Raw genomic sequence first — 26,890 nt, forward strand, 5'->3', positions numbered from 1 at the left:
CCAACCCCCTGCTCAGGCAGGAAATCCTATACATCAATCCTATGGAATTCAATGTGCCTATTCCTAGAATCCCTACTGTCCTGAAATCCCTTTTGGAACAATCTGATTAAGGTTAGTAGAATTTTAACTTCTGAGCAAACGTCTTTAAAAATATAAAACATCGGCTTCTTAAAAAAGGAACCATTGAATGTAAATACTTCAGTTTTTGCAAATGGAAAAGCAGCTTCTTGCAAAGCGGACTGCCGTTCCCTGCTTACGGAACCATCTATAAATAAAATGCTGCCTGCTCCCATTCTCCTGAAGAAAAAGGCAGCCTGTAAGTTTTTGTTTTCAACCCGAGGCCAGAAGGAGGGCTGCCACAGCTTCGAAGAGGCCGCCGCCGCCGCGCTCGCCCCGGCCCCATGTGGCTGCGACCCAGATGTGGCAGAAGCGGAGAGGGGAGGAAAACAAGCCGTGAGGACAGAGCCCAGCGCGCCGCACGAGCTCCAGAAGCATTACTCACAGTGGGCGGGGCTTCGAAGGGAGCCCGCGTTGTTGCTGGAGCGCAGCGGGAACAGCGATGTCAACCCACCCAAGCCGCGTCTCTACACGCGGACACGCCCCCTCTCTAGAGCTTCCCTCTTCCTCCCTCCCCCCCTCCTCCTGGGCATTCCCTGGCTGGCCGCCGCTCACTGACAGACGGCCGCCCCGCCCTTCCCCGGCGCTGCCGGCCCCGCCTTCCCTCTCTCCTCGCGCCGACCTTTCCCCTAGTTTCCAGAGGGTGGCTCGACTTGGCCGCCGCCGCCGCCGAACGTGCCCACGAGGGTCCTTTCCTGCTATCAGCATAGCTGCACGAGGCTATCACGCCGCCCGAGGAAGCCCATTGGCTGGCCAAGAGGCAGCTCTGGTCGTGATTGGCGGAGCCCTTCTTCCCATCCCCTTTCGTTCTTTCCTCCTCCTCCTTCCCCGCCCCTTCCCAGCTGCTTTGCTGGATGGAGTGTTTTGGTGTGCTTTCCTCTGTTTTGGCTGCTCGCCTCCCTGGAAGGAGGGGCGGGCGGGCGGGCGGGAGGTGGTTCTGGCCGATTGCTTCGGCTGGCTTTGTCATATCGCTGCTGCTGCTTGCGGGAGCCCTCACCATGCACACATCTCCTTGCAGCGAGGAGATGGGAGATGCCCCTTCGGTGAGTACCACTTGTTGCACGGTGCGGGATGGGGACGCGGCAGGCAGAACAGGGATCCTCTCTCAATACCTTCCGGAGCCTGAAGAGGCTCGACGTGACGTGCCCTCTCTCCCCCTTTGAATTCTGATCGGATCGGCGTGACTTTCCCAGGAACGAGGCATCCGGGGGAGCAGAGGCCAAGCTGCTGAGGCACCTCGGGAGAGAGCGGAGCAAACGGGCTAACCCCAGGCTCTCTCTTTTTTATGCGCAAATGCAAATCGGGGGGCGGGGGGGGTGATCGAGACCCCGAGGTGAGGGGCGCGAGAAATACCGGAGCGCGCTCTCCTTGGGCCCCGGAGCTCAGGCAGCCTTGCCCTCTTCGTCACCCGCGGTGGGACCGCTAATCCGGCCGGGAGCGACCCTTCTGATTCACCTTTTCCTGGCGCTTGCTCTCTAGGAACTCGAGCGGGGGTGGCCCCTCCAACTTATCTGGAGCCAGTGACGTGTATGAATTGGGGAGGGGGGGAATGCCGAACGCCGCATCCTTCAAGCCGCCCCGCTTGGAAGACTAGATTTAAGCGAATATTGGGGGATCCGGTGGATGCTTCTCGTTCTCCCAGCCAATTCCTAGGCATGCTTACTTAGAAGTAAGTCTGAGAGTGAATCGAGGACTGCAGTTTTATTGGCTGGGGGAGGGGGGCGGTGAGGCTTTGCTCTGGGCATAGACCTGGCTAGATGGCTGATGTGGGCAGAATAAAGTGTTTTAGCATGAGTAATCTAAGCTGACTGTGATCCATAGTTGCTTGCTAATGGCATGACTTCATGCCCTGGAGATTACAGTAAGTGCTCTTCTTTCAGCTGGTAGGTTGGGAGGGGCATCCTTATCTTCCCTCCCTCCCTCTCTCTCTCTCTCACACACACACACACACAGAGAAGAGAGCTGCTTTGTTGCGAGTGCCTCCCAAGAGAAAGTGTCTCTGCTCTTGTCAGGATTCCCTGCCCTCTGAGCTGTCTGCTTTGAGGACAGAGCTACTGTGCCTTCAGAGGGCTTTCCAGCACTGGCTCAGTCAGGGACCACCACCCATTTTGCTCACATGGCTATTTTGATGCATGACGTCTCCCCACTTCTTCCTTTCTCTACACCCCCACCCCAAACCTTCAACTATATTTGGTTACTTTGGATCCCATGGAGGTGGGAAGTAACCCTCCCTGTCTCCTTTAGGAGAAGGTGTTTTGCCTCCTTCTGGTCTTGCAGTTTTGACTAATCTTCATGTCAATCGCACTTGCCATCCTCCTTTTTCCTTAAAGCAGAATAAAGAAGTGGGCATATGAATAGCGTGGGAAGGGGAAATAAATGTTTTATATACATACATATACATATACATATACATACATACATACATACATACATACATACATACATACATATATATATATATATATATATATATATATATATATATAATAGCCGTTATATAAGAATATTTGTTTGCTGTTGAGTACAATGAAGTAGAATTTCCGATCTTTGTGCAGCTAATAATTTGCAGCCGCTTCTTGCATAGTGTGTCATTTCCTCCAGTTTGCCACTGCAGTGTCTGGGTAAAAGGAGGTGATCTGAGGACGCACTAAGGAGGCGGTTGCATTTCTGTATGGAAATGAGGCCCCAGCTTGCTTTTTCCTTTTTTTTCTTCCTTCCTTTTTCTGTCTTGGGTTACAAATCTATTTTAGATTTCAAAATGTTCTAGCTAGCTGTTTTAAAAAACCTTCTTCTCAATGTTTGTTTTCTCCAGTAGTATCATCTTGGAAAACACTTCTATAATTAAAAAGAAGATCCCCTTGGGTTAATTATTTATATTGCTTAATATTATGGTAACTTCTGCTTCATGGTAAATCTGTTAATAGTTAGATGATTTACAGATTCTGTTTGGGATCATTACCCTGAATTTAGCATTAAATAATAACATCAAACATTAATTGAATGAATGTCAAGTTTACTTTTAATCTTCTTTCACTCTCAAGTGTTAGCTTCATTTATGGACTTGGAAATTACAATTTAAGTTAATTGAAAATTCCATATAGATTTCACCAAATAAAAGATATTTTTGGCTTCACATATTATGAATCAAAAATCTACTCTATTTGGTGCCCACCTGTAGTCTGCTTGTGTGAACTTAAATACTATGATTAGCAACTTTTTTCACTGTATATACACGCAAGCCTATTTGGTTACATCTGGATTTACCTACATACAGCAAGCTATTAAGAGATAGTTTGTATACTTCAGTATTTACTCAAGTGTCTATATGATATCTATAATTAGTGTAATGGGGCATGAAAAGAATATCTGTTCTAAGTAGTCTTATGAGGCTTATTACCAACTGCTGATTACGTTTTTTTCTACTAGTATTCAGTGCAGTTAATAATTATAGTCTTTTTAGTTACAAAGGTAGCATTTAGTTAATAACATTTGATCATAGCCTATAAAAGGGGAATTTATTTATTTATTTATTTATGAGACTTATATACCGCTTTAAGTGCAAGCACTCTCTAAGCGGTGTACACCAGTAAGCAATGTATATATATATTTATATTGCCCCCAACACTCTGGGTCCTCATTTTACCTACCTCGGAAGGATGGAAGGCTGAGTCAACCTTGAGCCGGTGAGATTTGAACCGCTGACCTGCTGAACACAGTCAGCTAAGTGATTTAATTAAATGCATTTAATATCATTGTTCCCTCAGTATTATAGAAATTTTCACTTTCGTTCAACATCACAGGTTGGCTACAGGTTTTGATGGATTCTGAGGGATGTTTTGAGGTCTTTGGGGTGTCACATGCTACCCTGGGACTAGAGGTTGTAGATATTTTAGTACAGATAAAAGTCAAGTGCTCAAAAGCCTACTGATTTAGGCTTATTCTGTGTTTTGTGATCCTGTGATAAAAATGACAAGGAGTTAATGTGCAGGTTTTTAGACCAAAGGTTGTCTAGCAATTATCAAAATGCAGGAAAGCCACCAAGGGTTGTGGCAGCTATGTGCACAAGCCTGCTTTGTGAGAGATTGCTGCATTATACAAAGTTAATTGATTAGCCCTTGTAGCCTAATGGGTAGGGGTTTTCTAGAGGTCTTAAAAACCAGCATTGGCACCCAGATTTCCAAAGAGGTTGGATATTGAATCATAAGCAAACAGTGAAAATGTATTCACTTTTTTTCTGAATGATTAAAATGTGGTGATTCATCTCATCTCAAGGTTGATATTGTCGACATCTACGAATCCATCCGTGAACGGAGGCGTCACGACAGTGAAAGATCTACTTGTAGCACCTTGGAACGGAATGACATAGAAGCAGTTGAGACTCTTGTTTGTATGAGCTCCTGGGGTCAAAGATCACAGAAAGTCGACCCATTAAAAATAAGACCTTTAACGCCTGTCTCAGATTCTGGGGATTTTGTAGGGCAGAATGAACCTACATCTGAGATGCCCAAGGATTATAACTTTTTATCCACTCTGGTAAGGAAAAAGAAGCAAACTTTGTGAAAGAAATTGAATATGCATGAATTGGCTTTCCCCAATTAACCTTATAGTGCTTTATTGCAAGGCTTTTCAACCAGTGGTACGGGTACCACCTGTGGTACATTGGCACCCGGCAGGTGGTACGTGACCATCGTAGAAAAGTGGTAGCGGTGGAGGGAAATGAGCTGAACCGGTGGCAGCACCACGCAAGCCTGAGCGAGAGATGGCTGGAGCTGCAGGGCTGTCAGGGCTCAGCGGAAGCGCCGGGATCAGTGCCGCTTTCCAGCTGATCGGCGCTTCTTTGGGACTGTCAGGGCTCAGTGGAAGCGCCAGGATCAACGCCAGGCTTCAGCTGGAGCTCGGCGCTGATCCTGGCGCTTCTGCTGAGTCCTGAAGAAGCACCAATCAGCTGGAATGTTGCCTTATCTCCAGGGTCTTGTGATTTACATTCAGATGTGTGGCAACTGATTCATATTTATGATGGTCACAGTGTCCCAGGGTCATGTGAAGGGACCAAAACCTGCTGCAACCACCCATCAGAGGGGGGGGATAAAAACCACACACATCCCACCCCACCTCTGTTGCCAATCCTCAACAGAAATGCTCACAACAATTGAAACCTTGAACAGGAGGAAGAGCACCGCCAGGTGGGCAGGCAGGTGTCTTGCTCAGCTGTGGCATGGGGAGCACTTTTTTCAGTGCCATTGAACAGTCACTAAGTGAACTATTGTAAGTCGAGGACTACCCGTACTTCCTCACTTTTTCCTTTTTTTTTTTGGGGTCATCAAGTTTTTGACACCTTGCTAGGCGACTGGTGGTACTCGGATATTGCCGTATCCTAAAAGTGGTACAATGAGTGAAAAGGTTGAAAAGCCCTGCTTTATTGAACTTGAGGGATGATGACTTTTTTTATAATGGGTATCAGATATTTTTTACAGTATTATACATACCTTTTTTTTGGCAAATGCAATTGAAAACAATCTGGTGTTAATTGTTTTAGTTTATTAACTCCCATGTTTTTCTGATTCCCCATTAACTTTATTTAAGACAAAACATTTACAGCAAGGACATGGGGAAATCTGAACTGAATAGTTGTTGCATGATTTTCTGAAGCAGATGGATGAGATTGTTCCACTGAACTGCAGCAAGACATAGGAGTACATCTGAGAGTATTGCTTTTCAAGCACCATAAGATTGTGATTTTGGAAGGACGAATGTTGGAGCATGCAACTATAGGACAATAGAATGAAGTGAAAATAGGAAATTGGGGTAAACATTCTTTCACATTGTAGTTTGAAAAAAAAAATCAGTATCTTGAGGTCTGAATGAGAGAGTATGGATTACGAATGTAATTAGTTATGGCCATAGCAATGGTTAGTCACGTTGATCTGTGTGTGTGCTGATTTCTTTCTTTTTCCTTTTTAATGTAGTGCATGACCCCACCATACAGTCCAGATTTTGTTGAGCCTTCTACAGCGTCACTGCCCTCCTCCCAAACAACTTACTCAAAACCTAGGGCAATCAAGGCAAGCGTACCTGCCAGCGTAGTCACTCCTCCAGGTTGTACTCTTACTGCTACCCAGCCATCTGTTTTGAACATGGAGAAGCAATCCAACCAGATGCCAGCAAGGACTGAGCAACCTGTTCCCCCGCTTTGCAGAGCTATGGCAACTAGTGTGATCCGTCACACAGGCAACAGTTCTGGTTACTCCCACATTCCTGGTGTGCAAGTGAAACCAGAAGTTTCATCGGGCAACAGTGGGTCTGCAGACTGGCAGGAGGCCCAAGGCCAGCAACATTCCAGAGCTTCCCGGGACTGTCATATTGCAGAGAATTTGACTTGTGACACTTCACTTGCACACAGATCTTCCTCACACGTCTCAGGTTGCTCTAGAACTGCCAATAAAGGATGTGAAATTCCAAGGCTTGCTTTGCAGCAGTCTCTTTACCCAAAGAATTGTGAGCATGATATGCAGCAAAAGACCAGCCCCCTTCTACCCTCCCCTCTCTCAAATCCACAGGTGATCTGTCAAATGATCCCCTTCGATGGATCAAGAGGTATGGTCCCTGCCCTATTAAAACCTTCTGCTCAGACTGCAGGAACCGTCAAACGCATCTTACCCCACGCGGCTCCAGTTTCTCAACCTGTCCTGATGGGACCTTCTATGCCTCAGGGGACTGTTATGTTGGTTCTTCCGCAGGCAGCTGTTGCCCAGGCACCCCCCTGCCAACAAACTGTGATGTCTGTGGGGAACACCAAGTTATTGCCTCTAGCCCCTGCTCCAGTTTTTATTGCCTCTGGTCAGAGCAGTACGCCTTTGATAGACTTTTCCCGGAGGAGGAATTACGTTTGCAACTTTCCTGGCTGCAGGAAAACATATTTCAAAAGCTCTCACCTCAAAGCCCATCTGCGTACTCATACTGGTAGGTATGGAACTGAAGGAATGTGGTGTGCCTTATAATCTCACTGACGATGCTTGCCAGGCATCAAAAATGAACACCGAGATTGTGGTGGCATGACATTTCCCTAGTATTCTTCACCAACCTGCTGCTCTCCAGATGTGGCATTCAGTTTTTAGAATTGTGGAAATATAATTCCACTGTATATTCATGGGGAAGCTGAAAAACCATGCAAATACCTCTGATTTAGAGGCAAAGGAAGATGTTCAGGCATGGAAAAAAAGCGCAGTCGAATCTTTACACAATATAGAGAAGGAAAGGAGGGTATTTAATAATAATAATATAATAATAATAATAATAAAAATTGGAAGGGATCCTGGAGGTCATCAAGTCCAACCCCCTGCTCAGTCAGGTAATCCTATATCATTTTGGACAAATGGCTGTCCAGTCCCTTCTTAAAAACTTCCAGTGTTGGAGCATTCACTGCTTCTGGAGGCAGGTTGTTCCACTGGTTAATTGTTCTAACTGTCAGGAAGTTTCTCCTTGATACTACGTTGCTTCTCTCTTTGATTAGTTTCCACCCATTGCTTCTTATCCTGCTTTCAGGTGCCTTGGAAAATGGCTTGACTCCCTCTTCTTTGTGGCAGCCCCTGAGATATTGGAATACTGCTATCATGTCCCCCTTCGTCCTTCTCTTCGTTAGACATACCCAATTCCAGCAGCCATTACTTATATGTTTTAGCCTCCAGTCCCCTAATCATCTTTGTTGCTCTTTTCTGTACTTTTTCTAGAGTCTCAACATCTTTTTTACATTGTGGTGACCAAAACTGGATGCAGTATTCCAAGTGTGGCCTTACCAAGGCATTGTAAAGTGTATTAATACTTCACGTGATCTTGATTCTATCCCTCTGTTAATGCAGCCTAGCACTATGTTACAGGTTCCTTGACTTTACAGGTTCCTTGACTTAACTATAGTAGAAGCAGTAGATGAAAAAAAAACCACATTGATACTCCCACAACTAAAAAACGTTCCATGGTGGAATGTTCTAAAGGATTGACTTCAGAATGGTCCCCTTTCAAGATCAAACCACTTTGAGAATGTTTGGAATGGCCTGTGGAGTTTTTTAGAACATCTCGTAACAAAATGCTTAGCGTACCTCTAAATCTCTCCAATAGGAGCACAAAATAAACTCATAACTTTCCATTGATACTAATAATATGTCAATACTACAAGTAGTCCTTGACTTACGACCGTGATTGAGCCCCACATTTTTGTTGCTGAGTGAGACAGCTTTGAGTGAATTTTGCCCCATTTCCTGACCTTTGTTGCCATCATTGTTAAGTGAATCACCGCAGTTGTTAAGTCAGTAACATGGTTGTTAAGTGAATCTGGCTCCCCCGTTGACTTTGCTTGTCAGAAGGTCGCAAAAGGAGATCACATGGCTCTGGGACACTGTAGCCGTCATAAACACATGCCAGTTGACCATATGACCATGGGGATGCTGCAACAGTCTTAAGTCACTTTTATCTGTGCTGTAATGATCTCCAATGGTCACTAAACAAATGGTTATAAGTCAAGGACTACCTGTATACCAGTGGTGGCGAACCTATGGCACGCATGCACTCAGAGCCCTCTCTGTGGGCACGCGACCCTCTTCAACCAGCCCCCCACTAACTCGCTGAGGTCCCATGTGGCCGGATGCATCCCTCCTTTTCCCGGGCATGACCCACTGCATCGCCTCCTCAGCTGTTGGCTGACCGTCCAGCTCAGAGGCAGCTTCTCTGAACTGGTGGCGGGCTGCGGAGCCCCAGAGTATGCCGGTCGAGGGGCTGGCAGGCTGTGGCTGCTGACAGACACTGTCGGCCTCCATGCGCTCACTGGCCTCTGTGTGCGGGGGCCAATGGTGTCAGGCAGCAGCCGTCCTGATCCCGTCTTACCTTGCGACAATAGTATCCCCATCCTGCCTCACTTTGCCTCGCCTCACCCCGCAGGACAAGCCTCCTGCCCACCACCCCACCTGCCAGAGACCTCCTGGATCTCCCCCTGCCCAGCCCCCACAGGCGTCCCTCCCCACGAGCAACATCAAAGTGACCATGCCTACCTTAGCCACACCCACCCAGTCTGCCATGACCACCACAGCCATGCCCACCTGGCACCCAGCGATACATAAGTGGGTTTTGGGTTGCAGTTTGAGCACTCGGTCTCTAAAAGGTTCGCCCCCACTGCTGTATACTAAGAGGATTGAACTTCCTATATCTTAATCAGTATTGGTAAAATACGCTGCTGGAAAGGTTTTCTTTCCCCAATCGCCCTTTAAGAGCTGCAGCAAAATTGTGATCTATTTTACAGAATGGACAAAATCTTCCAGTTACTTCTGTTTGTCTTTTCATTTACTTGATGGAACATATTTAACAGCTTCTTTGGAGAATCCAACAAATTTATTTTTGAATTGTCTTTCCTTCTCCATTCCACTATTCCAGGAGAAAAACCATTCACTTGTAGCTGGGAAGGTTGCGATAAAAAATTTGCCCGTTCTGATGAGCTTTCTCGCCACCGCCGAACCCACACGGGGGAGAAGAAGTTTGCCTGTCCAGTCTGCGACCGCCGTTTCATGCGTAGTGATCACCTGACAAAACATGCACGTCGTCACATGACCAAGAAGGTGCCCAGTTGGCAAACAGAAGTTGGCAAACTGAATCGAATTGCGGCTCTAGAGAAGCCAAGGAATGAGAACGCTCTGAGCATGTTCCTCCCAATGTTATCGCCAGGGTAGTGGGCCAACTGGCCGAAACACACATTTTGTGATGAACTTTATGGTTCCCAAAATTACCACTTTTACTGATTTTTAACTTAATTTCTACAAGTTATGCTTTTCTGTTGGGGAGGATGGAAAAGTATTTTTTCTCTCTCTTTTTCTACCCTCTTTCTCTGCTTCAGTGTTCACCCTACTTAATGTTATGTTTTTTTCTTTCTTTTCATTCTTCCAAGATTTTGGGAGGATCACCAGCACTTCAGAAAAGGAAAATATATTTAGGGGTGGGGCGGGATAGAATATTAGCAAGGATTATTCTTTGAAAATTTATCTTTACTTGAGTAAGAATAATTAATAGAAAATGAAGCAGGCTGACTTTGTTGTTTTCAGTTTTATGCTAGTTTTCTGTCCACTTTGTACAAATGTAGCTGCTATAGCCTGATTCTGCATTTATCCTCTGAAAGCAGTGGTATGGGAGATTGAAACTACCTCTCAGAAACTGTTCTCCTGGGTGTGAATACAGTCCAAACTGATTATCAACTTGGGTCTGAACTCTGATTTCATACTTGAGGCAATCTGCTTTAGGATTGCCTGTCATGTCATAGTTACCGTTTGGAGCGCTCTATCTGGAGATATATACCTAGAGATTGTATTTAAAGTTGGCTTATTCAGCTGGCTCAGGATTCACTTTGTTGTGACACCAACCATATTCATCAAAGTTGAAAAGACCTGGCCTGCAATGGCGCTGAATTAATTTCCCCCTGTTCATTATTCCATACTGCTCAAAGTACTGTTCCATGTATGTGTTAGCAAAACTTGGGATACGAACAGAACTGTGCCTATGATTATCAGCTGTTTAAATATGGGTTTAATGTGTCAGTCAACTCATTTCAGAATCAGATATTTAATACAGAATTTCAGGACACTTGCTACATCACAACTGATGTCTTGAATAGTATAAACACTATGACAGTGGTTATTAAAAGTTTGGACATACTATGAAGGAAACAGTGACTTGTGATAATAGCTACTTCTTCATTATAATTGTTAATATTTTAATTATTGTAATTGGGAAGTAGCCTCTTTCTTTTAGCATGGCTAACTTATCAGAATTATGGGCTGCATCTCACCAACAATATAATTCAGTCAGAAACTTGCATTTCCATAAAAGGAGTTAAGTGCATCCTTAAATCTGTCTTTTTAAATCTAGTAAGTTCTAGATGCCTAACTTAGTTTGGCTTATGCCCTTGGTGTATTCGTACATAAAAGCAAGAAGGCCAAAGTTAAAAATTACTCCTGCTTGCACTAGTTTTTTTTTAATCATCTAAACCAGGAGTGGGAAACTATGGCCCTTTGATGACTTGTGGACTTCAACTCCCAGAATTCTTCAGCCAGCCATGCTGGCTCAGGAATTCTGGGAGTTGAAGACCACAAGCCATAAAATGGCCATAGTTCCCTATCTCTGATCTAAACAAACAACTAAAACTTCTCAGCACCTCACTGTTGATTGATCAAGAATTTTCACATAAGCCTTTCTAGGAAGATCAGCAGAGAAAATGAGGCTGTTTGATTTGCAGTATTCGGTCAGAAGGATTTCTTGATCAAATCTAATATTGGCACTAGTGCAATGGAACTGTTCCCTTCCTCTCTGCCCCTGACACTATCTATGCTGGAGAATCCAGGGCAAGGTCAAGATTCATGAGGTAATTTGTCTCACTGAAAGATGCTATTCTGTGAATGTGGGGAAGACATGAGGAGGATTCGGCTGCATGTCTTGCACTAAAGTCTCTTGAGTTGCAGTACTTATGCTTTTAAAATAAGGGGAATGGGTGTCATTTGTGGGCTGTGTCAAAGTAATAACAATAGACATACCTGAAAGTAATAATTCTGTATTTTAAAGCTGCCTTAAAAGTTCTTAGCCTTGGAGCAAAAATGCTTTATTTTTTTTCTTTAATTTTTCTTCTTGTGTCTTGTTCTACAGTACTATATTAACTGAATGAGTAACTGAAGTAATAGATAATTATTACTTGTCTTTTGGAGGGCCCTGTGGGAAATCAGAATTATTCATCCTGAGATATTATATCTGATGACATGCCAAATACTGCATCTCAAGCTGAGAAAATTGTTTTTAACGAGTATATGAAAGCATGGTGTATATGTATGGAGTATATCTGACATATTGTTACTATCTTAAACTAGACAGATCTTTTACAATTGCAATATACATTGGTTATTTTTGTTAGGACAATCTTGCATTACTTTTATTTATTCTGAAGCTATCTGAGATATTTCTGTATAATATGATAGGAATTTGCTGGCATGAGTGTTTTGAAAACTACATTTGCTATATGTTCCAAAATAACACATAGGTAATATTAATGTTTGGTCAGTTGTTTTATTAGCTTTATTTTACACTAGTAGCAACAGCCTGAGACAGTCAGGAGGTTATGATTTTTCTTTCACTTCATCCTGGGGAGCAATTCATGTTAAAAACAGCATGAGATCTTCCAGTATGGTGGAGAGGAGGGGAGGAGGAATCTAGGCAAAATTACATGTTTTGAAAATCTGCTGGACCGTTGTTCTAATGATGCCCTTTCTAAGTATTTATATAATTATCTGAATTTGAAGGGACTAGTGTTCATGAAGCAAACCACAAGGATCAGGAATTTCTTTCTTTTAGAACATAGCAGCTCTTGGAGAGAGGAATTAAGTATTATCTTCAGTTGATGGGAACATTTTATTTTGGCTTGCACTCCCAAATCAAGTGTAAGTAGGCTTCCTTTGAAATGAGATTAAACCAGGTTGTCATGCATATGTAGTCCTCAGCCATATATAATAGTTTGCCTGGTGCTTGAAAACTTTTGCATAATTGCAGTTTGAACTAGATAAATGCAGAACAGAAAACTGGCTGGCAATGATGGGTCATAGTGACTGGGCTGCATTTGATTGGTCACTAGATATGCAAGTAGAGGAATATTATAAAAAGCTGCATCTCAACATTTGTGTGTGTATATATATGTGTATGTGTGTGTGTGTTTGGATATATATATATATATATATATATATATATATATATATATATATATATATAATGGATGTGTGTGTATAAACACATGCATGTGTATGTTTTCTTCTCTTACATACGCTCATACTTACTTGCCATATTTTGAGTTATTGAAGCAAATTGATAAATCTGCAGTTCACATAGTTGTTTTCTCCCAATTTATTCTTAATTTTTAATTAACAGAAAAAAGATCATTTTTAAAGCTTGTTAAGAAGAGACATGTTAGTGGTATAGATTCAGTTCATATAATCAGACTGCAAGTTTGATTAATTTGAAACCACTTTTTCCCTTTCTGGACAATGTTATGACCTAATTATTGGCTATTTAACTAGGGATTATGGGAACTATCGTTCAATGTAGTAAAATTTTGTGCCTAATATTTTATACGAATAAACCTTATTTGTTACTTTCTGTTCAGCATTTATTGTGAAATCCTTGTTATTTGTGTGAATATACATACAAATACTCTTGTATTTCCTCAAGGGCTGTGTTGTATTTCCTCTTCTAGTAAAATGGATATTTACATATAGCTTTGGTTGTATTTTCTTTTTCCTTGTGTGGACAGTCTTCTTAATATAGAAATAGTACCATAAAGGAATAGGAGAGTTACAGAATCCATTGCTAATGTTAACACTTGGCACAAATATAGCATTTAGGTTACAATTCAATGTCCCCTCGAACATCAGATTCTCCAGATATTTCCCCAGAGTCAGAGATAGGTTATAAATATGGTGGTGGTGAGGATCTGACATTTCACTTTTAAAACTCTCAATCTCATAAAACCCTCAAAAGATGAGATTAGTAGGAACAAGCTGTGAATTTTGTTGGGATCCCCATGTTCCCAACCCTCATCTTCAACCCCCAGTCCAAAGAAAGACTGTGTAAAAACTGGAAAATGGATAAACATTTGCCATCCTATACAATACTTGTAACATTCTCAAACGTTTGCACTTTAATTCCTAAAATTCATTCTGTCAAAGAACCTGAGTCCCATCAAATCATAAAAAAAAATATACTGATTTTGAATAAGTTTATGGAAATTTTGTTATCTATTATTTCAATAGAAGTTAAAAGAACATCAGCATTGCAGTAGTACTAATAATGTTTATCATCTATAAAATTAGAGCTGAAATAATGTATTGGGTGTATTCAAAGACCAAACCAAAAACACATATGCAAACATTTTACTTTGGCTCCTAAGCTTAAATCTTTCAAAGGCTGTTCCAGTTCTGGAAGCCAGAAAACTCTGCTGAGATGCCCAAATCCCTTTATCTCCAACTAAAGCTTGGCTGCTCTGAGCAATTCCTCTTTCTCTCTTGGGGAATGGAAGGCATATTTTCTGCATATCACCGATGGTATACCTATTATAGCTTGAGAAATGCTGACCTAGGAAATAATGAGAAATACAGGGAGAAAAAGGAATCCCTTTTCATACATTATAACAGAATGCATTACTTTTAAAATGGCCAGAGTCAATAGTAAGACAACTCTGCAATAATATAGTATTAAGGATTACACATCACCCTGTTTTATTACCTTGCAGTTTACTAATCTAATGATTTTCACTACCATCAGCATCCTGCATCCTTTTTCAACTAAAAATGTGTGGGTTCCTTAAGCAATGTTGCTTTTGGGGATACATGCCTCCCTATCTTTTGAACATAAATCCATGTACAACCAGCAAGAATTGGTAAGTATTGCTTCTCCAGATTTAGTTGCATTCCAGTAGAATTAAGGATAGAGAATAGCAAAAGAAGTAATGGTAAAAGATTTGGCAAAGATTTAGTATCCTTCCCATGCCAAAGTGAATTTATGGATCTGTTTGAAGAGCAAGAAAATATTTAATTAAAGTGTTAATACTGTCATTCTGAAATTAGATAGCCTATTCTGTGAGTGTTAAAGCTCAAAAATGTACCACATGTCCTGGAGTTCTTTATAATGTACTTCTGTCAGTTCTACATATCAACAAACCCAAGAATAAACACCAGTCAATAATTGCATTTTCTACAAGAAACCATGCTTACGATTGTGGAGCATTTATTTCATTCTAGTAGATAATTTAGAAACAAGACGAGCCTGCAATGAAACCACCACATCATCAGCATTGTTCACGTAGTCAGTTTTTATTGCTGAAAAACTAGCCTTCTCTCCTGAACACCATCCCTCCAAAGGTACAAAATGGTTGAAGTCTGTTTGACATAGGCATCACAAAACTGCTGAAAGGTAATTTGGCTTCTTCCTCAGTTTTTTGCAGTTGAGAAAACTTTCATACTATGTCCTTTATTTGCCCAGCCTATTGCTTGATAATCCCTATAACCTAAGGAGAAGTGTATGTTTGGGTATTACTATTGGACTAGATTTCTGAGGTATTTTGTCTATTGGCTAACTTAACTAGCTTTTAATTCCAATCTTATGATTAACAAAAAAGTGTATCAATGTGAATCCAAGAAGATAAAGAGAAGCAGCACTTAGACAGCTATGGCTGATCTTCAAAAGGTAAGCAGGATTAGAACTAATATATGGATTGCAGACCACCAGGAAATCCTAGGGTTTTGGGCAACACTGGAAGTAAAACAAAAAGTCTGGAAGAAACCAATGGCAAACCAACCCTGCATTCTTGTCCAGAAAGCTTCACAGTCAAGTCAGCCAAATCATCAAGAGTTTGGCATAATTTAAAGAAGACCATACCTGTAGTTTACCACTATGCTATTAGTTCTACATTTGTTATGGATTGAGATGGTTCTAAAATTTAATAAATGGTTAGTGCAGGATTGAAAGAATGAGTCCACATCTCACTCTGAGCCATTTTTTAAAAACAATTATGGTTTGATTAATAAACTATAAGTAGAAAGGTTTATACATCCTTAGGCATGTAAGGTGGCTGGGTGGCTTTGGGCAGTCAGTCTCTCTCAATCTGATGTCACACAGGGTTCTTGTGTGGAAGTAAGTGACAAGAGCATTATATGCACTTACAAAATAAAAAAGAGAGATAAGTCAAATCAAGAAATAATGTGAAGCCAAAATCACGTAAGTCACATTATGGCTTGATGTCATGTGTGGATATGGATAATTTAGTAAATGTGGTTAAATTTTGGAGCAAGCTGATTTTTGCATCAAATACCAAAAAAAAAAAAAAAATACCACATTGTGCTTCCTATTTTTTATCTACATTTGTATAAGTTTCAAGTAATTCCCTGTATAACTAAAGCAAATCTGTGAACACTTGGCAACTAAGAACTATATAATGATGATCATGATGATTGTGATGATTTATTAAATGTATATGCCACCTGTCTCCCATCAACTCTGGGTGGTTTACAAATTGTTAAAAATGTTTAAAAAGCAAATTACAGTACAAGAAGCACCAAACTAAACCAAAAAAACAAGATGGCAAAGAAAACAAATCCATTGTGAAACAAGGGAAGGAAGAGAAAGGATGTCAATCATCCTTGCCAAATGCCCGAGCAAACAGCCTGGTCTTGAAAGCCCCTTGAAATACCAGTAAAGTGGAAGCTGTTCAAATCTCGGGGGGGGGGGACTTCTTCCAAAGGGCAGGCATTGTACAGAGAAGAGGTCACTTCCAATGTCCTGAAAGATGATATTGTTTAATCAATGGAACCTACAGCACACCAACCCTAACAGATTGAACTCCCTGGACAGATATAATTATATAAATAATTGTATAATAACACTATTGTATTAATAAGATATATTTCTTATATTTGAACATGAAAGCTGCATAATACATTTTTCAAACCTGAAACAGTGTAAATACTCTCCAAAGTTAAAGTCTTTCTTATATTATCTGGGTATTAACTCAGTCCATCAGCAATACATGAGCAGGAACTGTTTAAAGTATATGCTAATATTTCCAACATTTATATTCTAATCTTGCTGAAATGTTTCAGAATCCTGCCAGCATGAACCTGCCAGTTGATAGATGTCCTCTCCTTAGAAAGGGTAGATGTGCCCATTACCTTCATAAGACAGATGCAGAAACAAAAAGTAATCAAGAGACTAATGTTAAAAATAGAATTAAAAACCTAAAAACGGGAAAGAGAAGGATTTGAGTTTGATTCCAAGGAAACAAAGGTGCTTTGGAGCATGTGTGAGCATGCACATAGCGTGTCAGCAACTCCTTAAATGGTGCAAGTACATAAATCAAGTTGGCATTGCACCTTTGGACAGAGAAGTGGTGAGATTCTCCTTCCAATCAAGCAGAGATTAGATAGCCATTTGCTCTTGTTGTTTTCTACGGAGCAGAGAACTGAGTTAGGTATCTTAAAGGGACCTTCCAACTCACTGAGTCTGTGGTCAGAGATGGTTACCAAGAGGCAAACAGAGATGAGGTTCACACAGCGATAACTAAGTCAAGTGACGAAAGAACTAGAACCCCTCTAACGCTCTTTGCATCTGCTAAGATACATAAAGCTCATTTCACCACTAACGTCTTTAGGAATACAATCTTTTTGTTAACGTCATGCTTCCATTTTGAATGCAGACGTCTGACAGGAATGTGATTTAGAAGGAACATTTTTGTTACATATTATCTGTAAGAGGTATTTCAGCCTACAAGTGACCAGTGGAGTTGGTTGGCTACTAATCTAAAGTGATCACACAGGAGTTATCTCGGGTAAAATGATTTTTGCCATCCTGAGATTGTCTCAAGGATACTTCCATTTAGGCACTGTCGCATTACCAGTATTATAAAGATGGGCCACGTGAGCCAATACTTTGGGTGCAGGAGTAATTAATGTCTTACTGATTTATTGGAATTGTTATCATTATTATTTTCTGCAGTAAGACCATATGCAGTAAGACCATCCAAAGTTATTGATATTTACTGTAGTTTCATTAAAACTTGGACAAATGATTGCTCTTTCAGTACTTCACACCTCAAGCTTTAGGGGAAGGCGAACATTTGTGTATAACTGATATTTTCCCCTTTTCCATAAAGAACAGAGTAAGTTCCCAATTGGCTCCATAGGAAGCGTTCGGATAAGTAGTTGTATCTCTCTCTGGCCAGGGTTCTGAGATGTCTTTTTGCATGCCATGCTAGTAGACTTTTTCTCAGAAATACTGTAGTTTTATAACCTGGCCCCCAGGTAAATTTGTTTATGGTCATATTGGCATAGCTGTGAGTGGCTTCAGCGACAGTACTCTTGCTCTATTGTTGCCATCAGCTCCTCTTCAGAGCAGTCATAGGATATCTTGGCCTGTCTCTCTGCCTTCTTGAGAGGCAACCTGCAGATTTATGTGAAAAAGCAATAATCAGGACGGAAAATAATAAAACAAGTTAAAATGAGGCCTAATTTAGCTAGCAACATGTTATCTTCCCATTTCGCCTTTAATTAGCTTGTGTATCTAATTCTCACAATGTTTTTGAACAGGTTTACATCATTTAATTTAAACAAAATGGAATTACATGAGGGAACAACAGCAGTTGGAAGGGGCCATGAACGGGGAAATAGCTGCTTGTTCTAGGGCAGTAATGGCAAACCTTTTGGGCTCAATGTGGCAAAAATTCAGAAAATGCTTAACTTGACTTTGCTGAGATGTCACTACTTGTACCCCCAAACAAAAGAAAAACAATTTTCTATATTCCCTTCTCCCATCTGCTCTGAACAGCAGTATTCAGTGGCAGTGCCACATTGGCCTGAAGTAGACACCTAGGCCTTGATTTCAGCCCTAATCCCACCGCTGCCACTCAAAAAGGCTGTGTTGCACCATTCCTCAAGCAGCTGAACCTTGGGGAACAGTCTGATTACCCCCATAGCCCTAAGTTCCCCAGGATCTGCTGCATGTTGCTTACTTTCAAGTGGTGGTCTCTTTCTATTGACAGGCCCAAGGCCTACCTGGATCACATGTTCTTGAAGTGGCTTTGGAGAATTCTCTTCCACATCCTCTGCAGCCTCCAAATGTGCAAAAGCATACCTTATTCTTGCACTGGGAGGGGGGGTCCAGAGGCTGCGTGAGAGTACATACCATTCTCACCTCCATTGTCTCAAAAAATTGTGAGAGAATGGGGAATGCTTTTGAGAATCGTTGTCGGGTGTTGGTGAATGCTGGTATATCACCTGAAACATTGTGGCATGTCACATTTGACACTCATGTCATAGGTTTGCCATCACTTGCCTAGGGCAAGAATCTCTGACTTTTAACAGCTAAGGAATATCCTTGGAAAGCTGAGAGCGACTGAGGCACATTGTAAAAATTGCTCGATGTAGGCTTTCCTATATAAGTATCCCTATTTTTTAAAAAATAAAGCTTTGTTTTTATTCTGGTGTCTCTTGCACATTCCCTCTCTAGTACCCAAAGCACTACAGCCAGCAACAATATGTACACCATGATGGAGAAGGAGACCAAGACAAAAGCAGAATAATTACTCTGGAAGAATAAAAGGATTGAAATGTCATGCTATGTTGGAAAAGCTTCTTTAAACTGTGATAATAATTAGAATACCCATAAATGAAAGAAGAAATATACCGATAATGTTCAGAAAACAATTCTAAAATGTTTCCTTCTCGAATGAAAAGAAAAAGAATGCTAAAAGAAATCTACATTATAACAATCAAGATTTATAATCAAATGGATGGCCAATGCATGTGGTCTTCTTCAACCATTTCATATCTAAATTAAGAAAACCATATTGTGATTAAATTCAGTCCCTCTATTAGTTTTCTTCCATAAGCATATGGATAGTCTGAGAGACATTATTAGAAAAGCAACAATTTAATCTTGTTAAGCTGCCATTGAAAGAAAAAAAAACTTCTTGCTGTAATATTTCCTACAGAAATGCTTGTAGAAAAATGTGAAGAAAATTATTACTGAACCATGTTGAACAACTGATGAAAACACAGGAATGAAAACTCTTCTTCATTTCTGCAAAGTAGTATACTGGTGTTGTCTCTACTCCTAATTATTAACATTTGATTTACGATAACTTACTGATTGGCAAAGTTATTGCTTCCCGATGTAGATCTTGTTAAGAAGCCCTGCAAAACAAATGAACATAATAATACCAGTTAGCCTATGACAAAGAAATGCAGATTAACTCCTGTTAGTAAATCTCATAATTATATATATCTCTGAAAGCAAAAGTAATTTTTGACAAGGAAGGTGAGTAACTCATTGCTGGAATTAGAAAAGTTGATGTGTGTATATATATACATTTGCCCTTCCTAGTTCTAAGATAAGATAATGAGCAGGGGATTCACACAGACACAAGCCAGAAGAATTCTGTTGAGTTGAAGAACATGCGTCATTACCTTACCAATAAAAACCCTAAGATCATATGAAAATATTAGCAGGCGAATAGGTATGATGGGAGGACAGCAACATAGACATATTCATGTGTGCACTCGTGATAAGAATCTGAGACGGGGATGCCTCCTCTGTTCTCCTTACAAGTTTCCCGACCAAGCTAAATATACCAATGGCATAATTTATTCTAAATCTTCCTGCTATCCAATCAGATAAACAGATATACCAGAGTCTACCTTACTGATCAAATTTATCAGGTTCATCTATCCTTGAAAATGGAATATGATGTGGGTTATTTATTTTTATTTATTTATATATCAAACTTCTCAACCGCCCATGTCCCACACAAAGATCAGATTAACAATCATATTAACAACCCCACCTGTGAGAAACTTAAAACCACACATATGGTTGGTATTCTTACTCGGCCTTTTTTCCACACTACCGAGGTGAAGGGCAGATTTTGCCTCCCCGGATGGTGCTTGTTATGGAATAGATTACGGCAATGATGTTGCAGGGACACAGCAGAAAAATAATGCTGCCAGGGCATGCTTGTAAAGAGGCCTTTAAGGATAATGTCTTTTTAACCATATTTGAGAGAGAGTACAGATAGTCCTTGACTTATGACCACAATTAAGCCCAAAATGTATATTGTTAAGTGAGATATTTTAAAAGTGAGTTTTGCCCCATTTTATGACCTTTTTTGCCACAATTGCTAAGTGAATCATTGCAGTTGATAAATTAGTAATATGGTTGTAAAGTGAATCTGGCTTCCCCATTGATTTTGCTTGTCAAAAGGTTGCAAAAAGTGATCACGTGACCTTGAGACATAGCAACAGTCCTAAGGATGAACCAATTGCCTAGCAAGTGAATTTTGATCACATAATCACAGAGATGCTACAAAGGTCATTAAGTGTGAAAAATGGCCATAAGTCACTTTTTTCAGTGTCATTGTAACTTTGATGGTCACTAAATGAACGTGTATAAGTCAAGGACTACCTGCACCATATCTTAGGACTGGATTTAGGCACACTGGCTGAACAGTGTAACATCTTTTTAAGTCCAGTCAATCATCCAGTTTCCTCTCTTTCCTGTAGGCCAGGAAGATCTCTGCTACCTGTGTTTGAAAATAACAGAACCTGTTATTAAACAAGTTACAATTCTAGCACATGAATGGAAAAGCTGAATAACAAAATAAGCTCCATGCTTTCTTAAAAGATCTCCTGTTTTCTGCAGGTATAAACTACATTTCAGCCCATACTGCTATTGTCACAATCTATTTGTTCACCTATAGTTTAAAGTGGCACCTTAGTGTGCAATCTCCTATTCTAGTGTCCAGTACATAATAACAGGTAATCCTTGAATTATGACAACAATTGGCACCCGAAAATTCATTGTTAAGTGACATCACATGACCACACCTAATTATTACCTTTTTGCAACAGCTGTTAAATAAGACATCATTTGATTGAGATTTGTGACCTTCTCTGCCGGCTTCCCCACTGACTTTGCTTGTCAAAAGTTGGTTGGGAAAGTCACAAATCACAATCAACTGACTGCAAGATGCTGCACCCATCAAAAATGTGAGGTGGTTGCCGAATCGCAATCATGTGACCATGAGGATGGTTTGCAGGTCACTTTTTTTCAGTACCGCCATTAACATCTCACCAGTGTTAAACAAGCGTAAGTTAAAGACTATTTGTAAATACCTTTGTGCCCTAGACTAGAAATTGTTCCCCTTCCTCAATGTGCTTCTACTCCTCCGAGGTGCATAAAACCTATAGCATATTGTCATCTGTTATTATTATCATGGAGACAAGGTATGCGGGTAACCAGAGCACAACTCAGGAGTTTCAAAGCACGGGCTCACCTCCTTCTCTCTGATCACTAGCTGGTGTCTACCACCACCCACCCATCCCTTGGGATTGGGTCACAGGATCTTTTCCTGGGGGATCCTCTTCCTTGGTTTTCAGCCAGAGAAAAGAAAAAAGAGAGGTTCATAAAAGAGAGAAGATCAGCTTCTCCGAATAATCATTTTCCCTAATGCAGTAATAGATGAGGTTAGCAGTGGTCAATTTTAGATACTTAGGAATCCAGAACTCAAGTTGGCCTAAAGTTATCTCCAGCACATAATGTAAATACCAGACTCTGGTTCACAGGCTATTTCACAGGATGTCCCTAAGCATGTCTAATTATATCCGCATGATCTGGAATCTGTTTTGGAGTTGCTGAGTTACTTAGGAGCCAGGATAACTTATATTTAATTCAATTTACATTTTAAAAATGAGTACACACATATTTATGATTGGGGGGGGCCATCTCCCTATGTCTTCCTTTCATCCTGCTTTAGCCCATCAAGTGTTCAAATGGTGTGTACAAGGAAAAAGCTGAGGAATCAGTAGAGAGAAGCCAAGAAAAAGATTCACCCTTGGAATTTGACCTACCCTTTGGACCAAATTACACCTGATATGAGAATAGGCATTAATAAAGGAGACTGTTTGTAGCTCAGGATGGACATGAGGGGTCCTTGCTGCTCCCTGAGCTTGCTTGTTTTCTTGTAGATGTTTCATTACCCAAACTAGGTAACATCATCAGTCCCAGCAGAATAGGTATCCTGCTGGATGGTGATGTGCCAATTGCTGGCTGGGAAGATGGGTAGGTAAAAAGAACCAACTAGTGGAACTGTGAAAACTGCTCCATTTGCAAACACGAGGAATACGTTTTGGCAAGGAATTACAACAATTGACAAAGGCATAGGATAAACCCATGTGTTAGGAGTACTCAGTTTTAGCCAACTTTGTGTATAGTGCTTTAAATTCATATTGCAGTAGGAACGTGGCCTCCTAGGACTGCTGAGGCATTGATTGGGTTTTTCCCCCCAGACATTTTAAGGAAAGCATCCCTGGAGTATCAGGTTTGTACAAGAAATTCAGATTTTTGTAATAAAATATGGAACCAAGTACTGATTAAGGAGGCAGCCACAAGAGGGCACTGCTTTATAAGGACTTTGCTAAAAGAAAACAAGGATTCTTCTAACCCATAAAAATCTAAAACTAAATTAAGCATATTAGTTTGGTTTGTAAATCCAAATGTCATTTTCACCATTTGGTTGATTAAAGGTCTCAAAGAAGTCCTTTGACACAGGAATATCTCCCCTAACAAAAGCATGGCATTTCTGCATTAAGGCAAAAATACAGACTTATAGTTAATAAGCTCTCAGTGATGAATCAGAAACATTTCTAAGTGACTTAAGTTCTTTCTTCCTTTTTCTTTCAGGACGCCAAATATTCCCAAATGACAAACATGAATAACTGTAACTATGCAGGATATTAAATTACTTCCATATTGTTGCCATGAGAACAACATAGATGTATGTGGTCATGTAGTTACCAAGAGTCCAGCTTGGCTGGAATGAGACTTTCTTTGTTAAACATAAAGAAGAACGTCTCAGGAGTTAAACTGTTCTAATTAAATAATTAGCTTTTTGAACTGAATCAATTTCAGTCTAGCCTAGGGAGCAAAAATGGCCTATGTATGAAAGAATAAGTGACAGCAAGGTGCATGACAGTAAATTAAGTTGTATAGCACTCAAGGTAGAATTCATGCTTTATAGTACACAGTATACACTGCTATTGCATGGTATCCTTGTGGTGTCTCAAAGCTTCAATATCAACGGAAACTTTCATCAGCAAGAGGTAATTTCCCTTCCTGCCTGCAGCCCATTCAGAAGCTCCAGAGAGTTTGAGGACCTTTTTGGAAGCGGACAAAATTGGGGGACAAGGAACTATGATCAATCCATTTTCCAACATTATTCTAGTAATTTCTCAACTCAGAACCCACAGCAACATATCAGAGGGAACTAGGCAATCTACTACAAACTCCTATTCTGTGGATGGAATCCTTCACTTCTGAATGAATCTTTTCCTAATTTGAGTCAACAGGTGCCATGAACTTAATGCTGTTCTAGTGGTGCTGCTTTCCTGATGACCTGTAAAGCTTTGCTGTTACTGGGTGCATCCTTACTAAGGGATAAAGTTGGGAGCTGTAGCTCCAACCAATACTTGGAATCCTGGCTTTTTAGTACAGCCTCATCTGAGATAATCTTCAGAAACTATTGAGGGTCAAGCAAACTTGGAACTGGAATAAACATAAAACTTATAGCAATAATTTGAGCCGGTCTAGGGCCAAATTGTGCCTCAGATGAGAAATGTCTTCTGCATCACACAGAAGACATCTAATTTGCAATTATTTTATTTGTAACCCATTTTATTAATTTATTACACATTTTATCTGCAATGATTTACATTCATGGATGGTTCCCCCAAATTAAAAAAAAAGTGGCTACAGATAATTGGCTTGCCAATTCCTGTGTTTCAAGCCTGTTTTAGATCAAAAGCTGGGATCTTCAAACTTGGCCCTTTTATGACTTGTGGACTTCAACTCCCAGAATTCGTCAACTAGCATGCCTGGCTGAGGAATTCTGGGACTTGAAGTCCACAAGTCATAAAAGGGCCAAGTTTGAAGACCCCTGATCAAAATGCTTGGACATAACAACCAGATTTTGTGTATTTATTTATCTTTATTTTATTTGAGGAAGTAAACATAGCACAGATGATACCTTTCATTCACAATAAATCTCAGTGGGAGGCTAGATTAGTTTGAGTTAGCAAATGTCAATTTTCATTAGCTTCAAAAGTTGTGATTACGTTCAAGAATGGCAGAGTTGAAGTTTGAAATATCTTGAAGAGCCATGTTTGGCTGCAGAAACTTAAGCAGAATCAGATTTGTTTAGAAAGTACTACAAAAGTGGCTAACGACTTGGAAAAACAACCCAGAAGGTAACAGCAAGCCATTTTGGTATTGGTGCCAAGAAAACAATTTGGACAGGCCAATGAAGTGACTAGGAATAGCATAGCCCCTCAGGGAGACTGTTTTAAATTCTGGAAAAACTAGCTAAGAGTTCATTGTCACCAGCTGTGAGCTTAGTAGCTGTACAATACAGGTAGTCCTCAATTTACAAGTTTATTTAATCACCTTTCAAAGTTACAACAGCACTGAAAAAAGTGATTTATGACTGTTTTTCAGTTACCACTTTTTTGCAGCATCATGTGATCAAACGTTTGGCAACTGGTTCATACTTATGACCCTTGCTGTGTCCCAGGTCATGTGATCACCTTTTGTGACCTTCTGACAAGCAAAGCCAATGGGGAAGCCAGATTCACTTAACAGGGTTACTAACTAACTAATCAACTGCAGTGATTCACTTAACAATGGTGGCAAGAAAGATCATAAAAGGGGACAAAACTCACCCAACCAACACCTCACTTAACAACAGGAATTTTGGGCTCAGTTGCGGCCGTAAGTCGAGAACTACCTATAGAAATCTGAAGGTCCCCAGATGTTGCATAACACTTTCCAGCAGCTCAGCCAGCCTAGCCAACGCTGAAAGATGCCAGGTGTTGCATTAGCCCAATCTATAAAGACACACATCCCTCCGCCTTTTCTTAGCCGCTTGGAAGTGCCGGAAAGAAGAGCCACAACCTTTTGGTTGTGATTAACCAAGGATCTTCATCTCCAGTTCTTTTCCACAGACCTTTTACTCACGCCCCGCCCAGTCCCACAACTTTCCGCCCGCCGCTCGGACAGCGCGCTTACTTCCGACGCTTCCCGCTGCCCCCCGATTTCTTCGTCGCCAACTTCTGGAGGGCGGGAGCAGCAGTCTCCGGAGCCGTGGCGCAGAGGCCGGCGGGGCGCGACCGTGGGCAGGAGTTGGGGGCCGTCCTCCTCGCACTCCTCCAGCACCTGGTCCAGGAGCTCCGAGTCCGAGTCCGGCTGCTGAAGCTGCAGCGAGGGGGCGCACGGGAAGGCTTGGCCCGCAGCCCTGGCGCAAGCCTCTTCCCCGTCGTCCGCCAGGCCCTGCCGAGAGGGGGTGCTGTGACTGGCGTTGCCCGGTCCGGCACCCCGCCAGTCCCGCGGCGGGCTGAAGGTGCGCGCCTTGCCTGCCCTGCTGCTGCTGCTGCCGGTGCCCATAGTGGCGGGAGTGTCTTGGCTTTCCGGGCGGTTGCAGCTGCTCGAAGCCGCTTTGCTGCTCCCGATTGCTTTGCAGATGGTTCTGATTCTAAAGTCCAACTGTTGCAGCTTCCTGGCGGGCGGTGGCCAAAGAGGGTGGGATCCATCCTCGTTCCTTTTCCTTGTTGTCCTACTTGGCCAAGAGCTTTCCTTGGGGTTTAAATCTGTTCGTTGCGGATTCCCCCAAGACCACCTCGAGATCTCCAGCCGCTTCCCCCCTCCCCACAGCAAAGTGGTAAAGGGAGAGGAAACGTATTTAAGTGTATTTAATTTTCTTGTTCCCTCTCGTTTTTCAATCCCAAGCATTTGGTTTTGGACAACTGCATGGGTGTAACCTCGGAATGAAGCTAGATTTCAAAAAGGGAAGGGAGTGTCAAAACGCTGTACTTAGAGGCCATACTTGGCCTTAATTTAGCTATATAGACAGTAAAAAGCAGTAACAAAATGGGTGTCTCGATGATTCAAAATAAATGGGCTTTTGCAATAAGTATTGTGGAAAGTTTTAAAACGAACCGTTTTGCAATTTGGTGAGGGGATACTGAGCGTATATCTCAAGAGTTCCAAAATGTTTTCTTTTACCAGTAGTTAACAAGCTCAGGAATCCAGCTAGTTGGTGTTTTTAAAAGTTAGTCAACTTGTTCATTATCTTAATCATATTTGTCAAAGTGAATTGCACAATGATAGCTAG

The 26,890-nt window shown here is 41.4% G+C and overlaps 2 protein-coding genes across 2 annotated transcripts; one reads left to right on the forward strand and one right to left on the reverse strand.

Moving 5' to 3' along the window:
• The first annotated feature begins 1,043 nt into the window (after window positions 1-1,043).
• KLF11 (Kruppel like factor 11) lies at window positions 1,044-13,399 on the forward strand. The gene is made up of 4 exons (XM_039331895.1): window positions 1,044-1,160; window positions 4,390-4,650; window positions 6,084-7,077; window positions 9,535-13,399. The coding sequence occupies exons 1-4, from the start codon at window positions 1,116-1,118 to the stop codon at window positions 9,825-9,827; spliced, it is 1,593 nt and encodes a 530-aa protein (XP_039187829.1). The 5' UTR covers window positions 1,044-1,115; the 3' UTR covers window positions 9,828-13,399.
• Window positions 13,400-14,977: 1,578 nt separating this feature from the next.
• On the reverse strand, window positions 14,978-26,841 carry CYS1 (cystin 1). Its single transcript, XM_039331926.1, has 3 exons — window positions 25,789-26,841; window positions 19,819-19,865; window positions 14,978-18,114 (listed from the first exon to the last, which is right to left on the reverse strand). The coding sequence occupies exons 1-3, from the start codon at window positions 26,506-26,508 to the stop codon at window positions 18,018-18,020; spliced, it is 864 nt and encodes a 287-aa protein (XP_039187860.1). The 5' UTR covers window positions 26,509-26,841; the 3' UTR covers window positions 14,978-18,017.
• Between the last annotated feature and the right edge of the window lie 49 nt (window positions 26,842-26,890).

The sequence above is a fragment of the Crotalus tigris genome, unplaced genomic scaffold (assembly GCF_016545835.1).
Source record: "Crotalus tigris isolate CLP2741 ecotype Arizona unplaced genomic scaffold, ASM1654583v1 scf7180000024439.5362192, whole genome shotgun sequence".
In the NCBI taxonomy this organism is placed as follows: Eukaryota; Metazoa; Chordata; class Lepidosauria; order Squamata; family Viperidae; genus Crotalus; species Crotalus tigris.

Coding starts and splice junctions, on each gene's coding strand:
- KLF11 (XM_039331895.1), top strand. CDS start 1,116: ATGCACACATCTCCTTGCAGCGAGGAGATGGGAGATGCCCCTTCG. Junction 1,161..4,389: donor AGATGGGAGATGCCCCTTCG/GTGAGTACCACT, acceptor TCTCATCTCAAG/GTTGATATTGTCGACATCTA. Junction 7,078..9,534: donor CCATCTGCGTACTCATACTG/GTAGGTATGGAA, acceptor CCACTATTCCAG/GAGAAAAACCATTCACTTGT.
- CYS1 (XM_039331926.1), bottom strand. CDS start 26,508: ATGCTTGGGATTGAAAAACGAGAGGGAACAAGAAAATTAAATACACTT. Junction 19,866..25,788: donor GGCAGCGGGAAGCGTCGGAA/GTAAGCGCGCTG, acceptor TTTGTTTTGCAG/GGCTTCTTAACAAGATCTAC. Junction 18,115..19,818: donor AGCAATAACTTTGCCAATCA/GTAAGTTATCGT, acceptor ATAAATCTGCAG/GTTGCCTCTCAAGAAGGCAG.